At 50.0% G+C, this 11,081-nt stretch overlaps 1 protein-coding gene across 2 annotated transcripts; it reads right to left on the reverse strand.

Moving 5' to 3' along the window:
- Positions 1–1,791: 1,791 nt before the first annotated feature.
- Positions 1,792–10,496, reverse strand: STARD5 (StAR related lipid transfer domain containing 5). Of its 2 annotated transcripts, none has more exons than XM_005221877.5 (6): positions 10,403–10,496; positions 9,700–9,749; positions 9,211–9,343; positions 6,128–6,245; positions 4,933–5,026; positions 1,792–2,394 (listed from the first exon to the last, which is right to left on the reverse strand). In XM_005221877.5, exons 1-6 carry the CDS (start codon positions 10,424–10,426, stop codon positions 2,247–2,249), a joined length of 567 nt encoding a protein of 188 aa, XP_005221934.1. In that variant the 5' UTR covers positions 10,427–10,496; the 3' UTR covers positions 1,792–2,246.
- Positions 10,497–11,081: the final 585 nt, after the last annotated feature.

The raw sequence follows: 11,081 nt of genomic DNA on the forward strand, positions 1-11,081 counted from the left end.
GCTGGCCTGCTTGGAGGGGGTTCCCTTCATCCTGCTCCACTTGACATCAGCTGGCACCAACTCACAGGCTGGAGGCTAGAGCCACTGGAAGGGTCACTCACTCACACATGGGTCCCTGAGGTTGGCTGCTGGCTAGGAACTCAGCTGGAGCCATTGGCCTGCACACTTGCAGGTGGCCTCTCCCTATGGCCAGGGCTTCCTCAAATACATGACTGGATGTCCTCTGAGAGTGTGAGAGCCAGGTAGGAGCTGCATCCTTGATATGACCTCATCTCTAAAGTTGAAGAGCATCACTTCTCTTGTGCTCCATCAGTCAGAGCTGGCCCAGATCTGCTCAGGTTTAAGGGGAGGGAAAAGGCGGCTTGGGCTGTTTTTGGAAAATATGGTCTATCACATAGCGCATTTGCAAAACTGTTTTTGGTTGGGGTTGGAGAAGTGCTCCTAGCCGGGGTGGTACCCAGTGACAGAGCAATAAACAGACAAGTGCAACTCCATGTGTGCTCAGCTGTGCCAACAGAATAGACTGGCCTGAGTTTGAGAGGGTGAAATATACATGGCTGCCATTCACCTCCTATGTGCCAAGCACCGTGTTGGTGTTAAGTGGACACTGTCTTCAGTAATCACAGTAGTGTCTACAGAGTGTGACATCATCCTGTTATATAGATGAGAACACTGAGACCCAAAGACAGTAAGAAACTTGTCCAGCTGGTAAATGATACAAAGAGTCCTTTCTTCTGTGATTTGGTAGTGACCAATAGGCCAAGATGGGGCTTCCCCAATGGTTCAGCAGGTAAAGAATCTGCCTGCAATACAGGAGACACAAGAGACTTGGGTTCGATTCCTAGTTCAATTCCCTGCAGGAGGGCATGGCAACCCACTCTAGTATTCTTGCCTGGGGAATGCCATGGACAGAGGAGCCTGGCGGGCCACAGTCCATAAGTTCACAAAGAGTCGGGCACAACTGAGCAACCAAGCACGTGCACAACAGGCCAAGATGTTTTTAAATGCAGACAGAACATTGTAGGGAAACTACCTCTGTGTGCCTGATCAAAGGGATATTTGGTTTGGTCATTACTTAATGCCTGATTGTTGAGACTGGGGCAAGGAAATTGATTAGCAACACCTAGTATTGTTGCTGGAGAATCCCATGGATGGAGGAGCCTGGTGGGCTGCAGTCCATGGGGTCGCTAAGAGTCGGACATGACTGAGTGACTTCCCTTTTACTTTTCACTCATGCATTGGAGAAGGAAATGGCAACCCACTCCAGTGTTCTTGCCTGGAGAATCCCAGGGACGGGGGAGCCTGGTGGGCTGCCATCTATGGGGTCACACAGAGTCGGACACGACTGACGTAACTTAGCAGCAGCAGCAGCAGTATCCCCTGACTGGGGCTTCTTTGGTGGCTCAGCAGTAATCAATCTGCTGCCAATGCAAGAGACATGGGTTTGATCTCTGGGTTGGGAAGCTCCCCTGGAGAAGGAAATGGCAACCCACTCCAGTATTCTTGCCTGGGAAATCCCATGGATTTGGTAACAGAACTATGGCCCTACCAGGGCTTGGAGGCCAGAAGACTCCTGCTCCACCTTCCATAACCAAGGACAAGAAAAGGCAAATGCCCAAGGGAAGGAAGGTTCTCCTCAAATCCCACTTATAGGCTTGCTCCATCCAGAATCAATTCCAGAGTGCTTCCAGGGTCAGATTCAAACTGCCTGGTTTCCCTGGGGCACATGAAATTTAACTCATGCAGGGGAAAAAGAAAGAAAACTGATTTCAATAAAAGAGACAACAAAAGGAATACTGAAAGTGTTTTTCCTGAAGTCTCATCTCATTTTTTAAACGTCAAGTTGACGTCTTTAAGAGGAAGGCTGGCACAGCACCATACATCCGGGGGTCTGTGGTACAGGATGGAGAGCTCGGATGCAACAAAGGGGCTGAGCCAGGTTTTGGGGGATCTCTTAGAGTGACCGGCAGAGGAAGGCTTTGGACCCTAGTGTGTCCCACGGTGCCCAGGCAGAGTCCCCATCTGGTGGTTGGGGGCTCTTATGCACCTGCCGGAGAAGGTATGCTTGGATGACAACAGCCCCACCCGAGTAGATGGAGGAGCAGAGGACCCAGGGCTGCCCCTGGAGACGAACTTTCCATCGGTGTCTTCCAAAGGAGCCCATGGGCTCCCAGGCTCTCCAGGGGTGTCTCAACAACTGCCCTTCTGCATGAGCCACTGCAGTTCTTGGCCAACCAGCCAGGCTGTCAACCAAAGAATTTCTTCACTGCTTTCTCAAGGTTGGCGTAGAACCCAGCCATGCTGCGGGGGAAGAAGGAGTCCACGACGCTCTGTGGGAGGTAACCACTGAGGTCAGTCTGGAAGAACGTGACCAAGCTGGTTTTGTTTGGCTCCCTGTGAAAACAAAAACAGGGCTGTTAGGTATCCAGAACTGAGGGCCCACCCAAGGAAGTGGTCCAAACCCAGGGATTTCACTGGGTTCACTGCCCAGAGGTCCCCTCTGGATCTGCTTCTTTTCAGGATGGAAGTGGATCCTCTCAAGCATGCTTCCCTGGCCCCACATCGATGGCAAGCGAGGACATGCGCTGATTTCCATCACAGCAAGGTCATTCATTCCCTGTGCCTGATTCAGTCAGGAAAGTCTTCCAGAGAACTTACTCTGGTGCCAGGTCCTGGGAGAAAGAGACATGATGCTGCCCTCTGACCATTGATGGCAGTGATTCTGCGAGAGGTCTGGCAACTCCTGGGGGTTCCTGATACCCTATCAAGGGCTTTTTAGGTCAAGGCTATTTTCCTCACAGTATTAAGATGTGATTTGCCTTTTCTCTCCCATTCTCTCAGCCTGTATTTTATTCTCACAAATTTTTCCCATGGCCAGCACAACAAAGGCATAGGCTTTGTGGAGACCAAGCATTTTTGTTTATTTATTTATTTTTAATTTTTGGAGGCCATGACTCACAGCATGTGGGATCTTACTTTCCCAGCCTGGGATCAAACCTGCATCCCCTGTATTGGAAGTATGGAGTCTTAGCCACTGGACCACCAGGGAGGTCCCTGAGCATTTTATTTGAATGGAGTTGTTAACAGCTTTGCTGCTGTGGTGGGGGGCCCAGTTTCCAAAGGCTCTTTGATGTGTGTATCACAACAGACTGAATGTAGAAGCAGATGTGAGCTTCTATTAAGCCTAACATTAATATTTCCTCAAATGTAAAACAAGACCACTCTCCCCTATTTTTCTCTTTTGAAAAATAGTTATTTTTCACAATATTTATGTTATTATGTAATTGCTGTTGTTGTTGTTCAGTCGATAAATCATGTCCGGCTTTTTGCAACCCCTTGGACTGCAGCATGCCAGGCTTCCCTGTCCTTCACTGTCTCCTGGAGTTTGCTCAAATTCGTATTGAGTTAGTGATGCTATCTAATCATTTCATCCTCCACCGTCCCCTTCTCCTTTTGCCTTCCATCTTTCCCAGCAGCATCAGGATCTTTTCCAATGAGTCACTTCTAATGAATGTATCATTATTTTAAAATATCCCAGGTTTAATGTCAAATATAGTAAATATTGATGGATATAATCCACATGAACAAAACACTTTGATGCTCTGAATAATACTGAAGAGTGTAAATGAGGGCTTCCCTGGTAGTCAGTGGTAAAGAATCCACCTGCCAATTCAGGAGATGTGGGTTTGATCCCTGGGTTGGGAAGATGTCCTGGAGAAGGAACTGGCAACCCACTCCAGTATTCTTGCCTGGGAAATCCCATGGACAGAGAAGCATGGCAGGCTACAGTCCATGGGATCACAAAGAGCTGGACACAACTGAGTGACTGAACAGCAACCATGGAGACTTAGACCAAAAATATGAGAACTAAGAGCCTGCATGCTGCTCGGTATGGCAAAAAAAAACAACTGGCCATGACCTGTGAGAACACGGGAAAGAGCCATTTCTGAGCTCAGTTCTGGGGCTGACTCATGCTGTGTTCTCAGAATCATGCGTTAGGCCAGAGCATCTCAACCTCATTCCTTGCTGAGGGAACCCCAGTAAGACTGGGTGCCCAGACCCTAGGCCAGCCTGTGACCCTGCACAGACTCCCCAGCCTCCCTGAGCCTCAGTTTCTTCATCTGCTAAATGGGACCAAGACATTTGCCCAGCTTGCCTAGGACTAGAGGGAGGGTTCCCACATCAGAAATAAGGACACTTCCCCACAATTTTGAAGGCAGGAGAAGAAGGGGGCGACAGAGGATGAGATGGTTAGATAGCATGACCAACTCAGTGGACGTGAGTTTGAGCAAACTCTGGAAGGTGGTGAAGGATACAGAAGCCTGGTGTGCTGCAGTCCATGGGGTTGTAAAGAGTTGGACACGACCGAGTGACCGAACAATACCACCACGATTCTTTCTCACACACCAACAGAACTTTGGCGTATTACATCACTGATATGTGTATGTGGGGCTCTGTAACAGCAAGGCCTAGGAGAGGTGTAAGGCATTTTAATTATTGGGAATCATTGTTAATGTTGCCATTGAGTAGAACATCCTCTGCCTTGGATAGAAAGGAGATCAAACCAGTCAATCCTAAAGGAAATCAACCCTCAATATTCACTGGAAGGACTGATGCTGAAGATGAGGCTCCAGTACTTTGGCCATCTGATGCAAAGAGCTGACTTACTAGAAAAGATCTGATGCTGAAACTGAAGGCAAAAGGAGAAGGGGAAGGCAGAGGATGAGATGGTTGGATGGTATCACCGATTCAACGGACATGAGTTTGAACAAACTCTGGGAGATGGTGAGGCACAGAGTGGCCTGGCATGTTGCAGTCCCCAGGGTTGCAAAGAGTCGGACATGACTGATCGACTCAGCAACAACAACAGGACATCTTCAGTGAAGCCAGTAAGGTTTGGGCACGTCATTCATTCTAGGAGGTTGTCCTTACCCTGGCAGAGGTTCACAGAAACAACCACAGGGATGGTTAAATCCTCTCACGTAAGCTGGATTTGGGGGACAAGATGGATGCTCCACATTGGCAGCTGGAAGAGAGAGTAAAGGGTCAGGGAGCTACAACTTCCGGCAATCGGGCCACAGTGGCTGAAGGGCCTTACCAGGCACCCAGAGTGTATGCAGACCAGTCACCTGGAGCCTGAGCTCTCCCTACTGCCACCCCACTGTCCCTCACACACATGCATTCACACGTATGTGTGCTCACACACTTCTGCACTCACATATACACACACACCCTCTCCAACCTGCCAGAGTATTAGAGGAAAGAATAATTCAGGGTCTTCCCTGGTGGCCCAGTGGTAAAGAGCCCACCTGCCAATGCAGGAGAGGTGGGTTCAATCCCTGGGTCAGGAAGATCCCATGGAGGAGGGCATGGCAACCCTCTCCCGTGTTCTTGCCTGGAGAATCCCATGGACAGAGGGGCCTGGCAGGCTATAGTCCAGGGGGTCACAAAGAGTTGGACATTACTGAGCATACACACATGCAGGGAACTAGATTCCAAATGCCATAACTAAGACCTAGCACAGCCAAATAAATACAATTTTTTTTTTTTAAAGAACATTTCAGATGTCAGGCTCGAGTGTAGAAGGAAGAAGGTCTCCTTCTCAATTCCCGGCCAACAGAGGTGTGGACGTGCCACCACCTGTCCCCACATGGGATATTCAGGAAAGCAGCCAGGCTGGTGCTTTCTGCAGGAGGGACTGTAAAAAGTGCAGAGGCAGGAACTCTGCTCCTGGCTGGAAGTCGGGGAGCCGACAGCGCCACAGACCTCTTGGGGAGGTGCACCACGGGTGCAGGGGATCACCACACCCTGGGGTTCCCTCAAGCTAAATCATAGCCCGTGTGTCTGGGGTACAAACTATTCACCTCAGCAGGAATGAAAACAGGGTGCTGATGGAATCTGTGTCTTCAAAGTAAAATGACATGTGTGGATGCTCTCATCTCAGACCTCCCTGGCACAGAATCCCCCCAAACCTGACAAGGGGAAGGGAACACAGAAAAACAGGCCCAGGCTGTGCATGCCTCAGGGATTTCTAGCTGGTGGGCTTTCTTTGGGGAACTGGGTGGGTGTGGGGGAGACAGAGACCAGCAGCCCACTAACACCTCAAAGCAGGGCCACCGTCGCTCACCATTGGAACTGATGGTGCCGTCCTCGTACGTCCTGACCAGTATCAGGTCCACAAAGTCTCTGGGGGAAATAAGCTTCATGACGGCCGAGGGGGTAGTGGTTCTGCTGAAGAGCAGGGTCTGTCAGAGGAAAGAGGGGTCCAGCTGCATCCGATGGCCTGGCATCTGCTCCCTGCCCTGACTCCACTCGGAGCTCACCCACCCCCACGTCCGGTCCCAATAAGCCAGGCTCTGGAAGATGGGAACAGCACTGACAGCAAGGTGGCATTGTGACCTAGAGGGTCTGGAATGAACTTCCCCAGACGGAGGTGCCGGGCTCACGAGAACATACCCAGTTTGCAAAATCTTGGGTTGTGACCTGGGCAACAAGGGCAGCACAAACGATGCAACAAAGAGCTGGCCTGCGGCAACTACGACTTGACTCAGGCAAAAATAATAACAAATATTTTTTAAAACAATTTTTAAAAGGACCATGAGAGTTGTCCCCGGTGGAGCACACAACAAGAGTCTGTCTGGACAAAGTTCTTCGTCGTTCAGTCACTGTCTTGTCCGACTCTCTGCAACCCAATGGACTGCCACATGCCAGGCCTCCCTGTCCTTCACTATCTCCTGGAGTTTGTTCAAACTCAGGTCCACTGAGTTTATGTACAATGCTCCCAGTGGCCCCTCACAACCGAGAAACTGGCTTCATTTACCCATTGGACCAAAGAAGAAAACTGAGGCTTGCAGAGATGAAGGAACTGACCACAAAGCTCAGGGTGAAGAGGAGAGACTTGAACGGGGCCGGGTCTAGGCTGAGGCAAGAGAGGCCATTCCTTTCTTAGGCTGACTCTGCTCTTCTTGCTCCACCTTGAGAACAGTGCCTCCTTAAATATGTGTCCTGCACAGCTTTCTGGTTTCCCCCAGTCCCAGCCCTGGGAGGGAGCACGCCTAGAACTTCACCCAGTCTCAGAATATTCCACCAAGTTCACTCCCCCACTTTACAAGTCAAGGACCCCTCAAGCCCATGCTTTATCCCATGGTTTCCCTACTCCAGCAGGACCTTGGCCCTTTCAGGGTCACAAGATCAGGCCCCAGGATGGGACAGTCCCAGGGAGAGCCTATCCCATTATTCACTTAACATGTGTTAATCACTCAGTTGTGTCTGACTGTTACCCCATGGACTATAGCCTGCCAGGCTCCTCTGTCCATGGGATTCTCCGATACTGGAGTGCGTAGCCATTCCCTTCTCCAGAGGATCTTCCCAACCCAGGGATTGAAGCCAGGTCTCCTATATTGTAGGCAGATTCTTTTCCATCTAAGTCATCAGGGAAGCCCATTCACTTAATATTTGTTATCTAAATGTGCTCATTTTTTAAAACTTAAACTTATTTTAAAAGGAAGCTATTTAACTGCTGGAAATGAAAAAGAAGGTATCATTTGGCATAAATAAAAGACAACTGCTACACACACACACACACACACATGGAATTCTTGGGTTCTGATTCTGAGCCTGAGGCCAGCTGTCTGTCTGTCATAATGGAGATTAGCAAGGTGTCAAAGGCACATCAGCCCCTGAGACTTTCCGCTTCAAGTTATCAGAGAGATTGAAGGCTTGAAATGGAGTGACCTCACTAGGGGTGATTGAAGTGCAGCTTCGACTGTTAAAGACCTATCACCGTGTGCCCCACCCTTCACGAAACACTGACGTAAACTCCTGTGATAATGAATTGAAATGTGAATTCCTGGTGAAGGTTAAGAATACTTGGTTTCTGCTGATCAAATAGTAAAGAAGTATGGCTTCAGGTTTCATAACACCTGCTACAGAAGCACCCAAGAGGGTACTAGGTCCACAGATGTCAAAATCAAGGCACCGTTCAAAAAAAAAAACTAGCAACATTTCCTCAAGGCAACTTTTTCATTTCTTTTGGCTATGTCTTTTTTTTTTCCTCCTTAACTTCTATAATCAAAATGAGGTGGATTCTTAACACTACGGGGCTTTCCAAGTGGCTCAGTGGTAAAGAATCCGCCTGCCAACGCAAGAGACCCAGTTGGATTCCTGGGTTGGGAAGATCCCCTGGAAGAGGAAATAGCAACCCACTCCAGTATTCTTGCCTGGGAAATTTCATGGACAGAGAAGCCTGGCGGCTACAGTTCATGGGGTCATAAAGAGATACAACCAAAGCAACTTAGCATACACACACATGCTTAACACAACAGAGGATCCCAGGGCAGGACCAACTAGATCTCTGCTGTCCAATATGGCAGCCACAAGTTCCACATGGCTATTTAAATTTACACTGAATCATGAAAATTATATAAAATTGACAATCTCTTCAAACTAGACACCTTTCAAATGTCTGTGGCCACTTGGGGCCAGTGGCTACTGTATTGAACAGCGCTGTTGTAGAATATTTTCATCACAGCAGAAAGTTCTACTGGGCAGCACTAGGCTAGATACCACATGTTTTATCGGCAGAGAAATTGGCATCCAGAGTTTGCCCCCAGCACAGTCTCACAGCTGGCGGAGGATCCTGAGTCTGTGGCCAGGACTCATTATCATGGTCCCATCAAGGGGCAATATTTCTAACTAGAGCTGATGCGTCCAATCCAGGCTGCTTCACCATTCTCAGAACTCACATTCACTCTGAGCTCCTGCCTTCATTAGCCACTGCAGGGTTCTCTCAGCTCTGTTTAGGGCAGCTCTACCTCTCTGGGTCTCACTGTTACATACCTATATTGAGCTGAGGCTGGGTTTAAGTGTTGAGCAGTGCGCAACCTATTTGCTGGGCACTCCCCTTGCCTAAGGGTTTCCCAGGTGCCACAGTGGTAAAGCATCCACCTACCAATGCAGGAGATGCAAGAGAGGCAGGTTCGATCCCTGAGTCGGAAAAAATTTCTTGAGAAGGAAATGGCAACCCACACCAGTATTCTTGCCTGGGAAATCCAATGGACTGAGGAGCCTGGCTGGCTACAGTTGCAAAGAGTCGGACACGACTTAGCAACAAAACAACAACAACCCCTTGCCTAAAGGTGTCACTGACCCTTCACAGAGGGGACAGAGTCAGCTTATTGTCTCTGGATAACAGTGCTTGGAAAGACTTACATCAGTGAGGCTTTCAATAATTTCAAAACTGTTCACATTCTCATCCCACTGAGCTCGTAAAGTCCCAGCAAGTGGCTTCACGCAGTCCCACACCTGCTCTGGTGTCCCATTCACAATGCCTTCTCCTTTGTACCTGTAGCACAAAGAGTAATGTCACCCCAAGGCACCAACCAAACTTGTTTATCCTGGGATTACACAGAAGGACTAGAAGCCATGTGTGCCACTCTTCTTTAAGACAGCCTTGCAGAGAAGGGGCTGACATCTACCGGCCCACCTCCCCATGGGCCTGCAGAAACGGACGGACGCTAAGCTTTCACAAGAATACAGTTTGAGGAAATGATTTAGTTAGATGCAGAAGCTTTTCCGGAGGATGACTGGCAAGTTGATTCCAGGTGCTAGGATGGACTGCCGTCTCAAAGGAAGCAAACCCACAGAAACATCAGGAGAGGTGTGACACCCTGAGGAGCTCTGAGCAAGGCATGCACTTACAGGTTCCCTGGAAACTCCACAGATGGCCTCCAGGAAACTGAAACTCCGTTCTGTTAAAAGGCACAGAATCGCACAATTTAGAGCTAGAAGGGCTCTTGGGAGATAGAGCCCGATCCCCTGTTTTATGGAAGAAAAGTCAAGAGCCTCAAGAGATGCAAGTCTCCAAGGTGAGACCCAACTGATTCGTGACAGAGTGGGGACTAGTCCTGAACAAAGCTGCCTCCAGGACAATGCGATGGACAAAGGGATCTCGTGTGGCTACTCGAAGAGCTTTAGAGCACTGGAGATTTTCAAATCACTTTAAAAACCACCATGCATCTTGTTTCCTCGGACAATTTAGGTCTGTTTGGTGCTTCCCGCTCCACCCTAACCATTTGCCAGCAGGTGACCTTGGCTAAGTCATTTAGTGAAAGGGACACATACTCATCTCCTAGGGGTCATTGTGTGCACAACTGGCCCTATATTTTTTTTAAGGAAACAACCCCCAGTGGAATCTCCTCTTCAATCTAGCTCCAGGAGATAAAATGCAGAAAAACTCTCAGGAGAGGAGGAGCCTAGGGGCTTCTGAGACCCCAGCCCCAGGGAGCAAAGACCCCACGACCCCTTTCTACCCCCGTTCCTCACTCACGCCTTCCCGGCAAATCTTCCAGCCTGACTTGTCTCGCCGGTACTGGAGCATCTTCTCCGCCACCGCCTCGCTCACCTGCGCGGCCGTCGCCAGGTCCATTGCGCCGAAAGATGCGCGAGGCCTAGGGGTCGCAGGCAGTATGTGCGATTGCGGCCCCGCAGTTGGGTTTGGGAAGCCGGAAAACCAGGGCCTGGCTTGGAGCCCAGAGTCCCGCCTCAGCCCCGCCCCCAATCTAGGATTGGTTTAAACCGCCTGATAGGTCCCGCCTACTCTGAGATTAGCAGGGCCGGAGATAGACTGGCCCGGCAGCGCACACTACGCGCTCAGCCTGGGCTGGTCCAGGGCACCCGTCACAAGGTCCAGCGGGATCCGCCTTTCGCCCGTCCCAGCTCAGGGAGGGCATGGGGGCGCCGGAACTTGGGAGGGCCAGTGGTGGAGAACCAAGAGGGCGGGAACAGGTCTTGGATGACGTCGTAGGCTTGTGTAAGCATAGTGGACTTTTGTCTTGAGTGCGCAGAGGCTTTCTGCCAGGGTGGATGATGGTGAAATTTCCATCAGGTATTCCTTTCTAGGGCGGCTGTTGTAGGGGTAGGAGAGGCAGTGTGCGCAGAGACGGGGTGGGGGTGGGGGCAGTTAGGAAGCTGCAGCGGTCCTGGGAGAGATGGTGGTAGCCTGGAGCAGGGGGTGGTGGTGCAGGTGGAGAGAAGAGGACCCTCGGAAAGTGTTTAGAAAGCTAGAACATACAGATCTCTGT

Source organism: Bos taurus, chromosome 21, assembly GCF_002263795.3.
Source record: "Bos taurus isolate L1 Dominette 01449 registration number 42190680 breed Hereford chromosome 21, ARS-UCD2.0, whole genome shotgun sequence".
NCBI lineage: Eukaryota > Metazoa > Chordata > Mammalia > Artiodactyla > Bovidae > Bos > Bos taurus.

What these genes read in the sequence shown, in the direction of transcription:
- STARD5 (XM_005221877.5), bottom strand. Translation starts at nt 10,426, where the DNA reads ATGGACCTGGCGACGGCCGCGCAG. An exon ending in GTGGAGTTTCCAGGGAACCT is followed by an intron (nt 9,344 to 9,699) that starts GTAAGTGCATGC and finishes TTTGTGCTACAG; the next exon opens with GTACAAAGGAGAAGGCATTG. An exon ending in TTCTGTGAACCTCTGCCAGG is followed by an intron (nt 2,395 to 4,932) that starts GTAAGGACAACC and finishes TTGTTTTCACAG; the next exon opens with GGAGCCAAACAAAACCAGCT.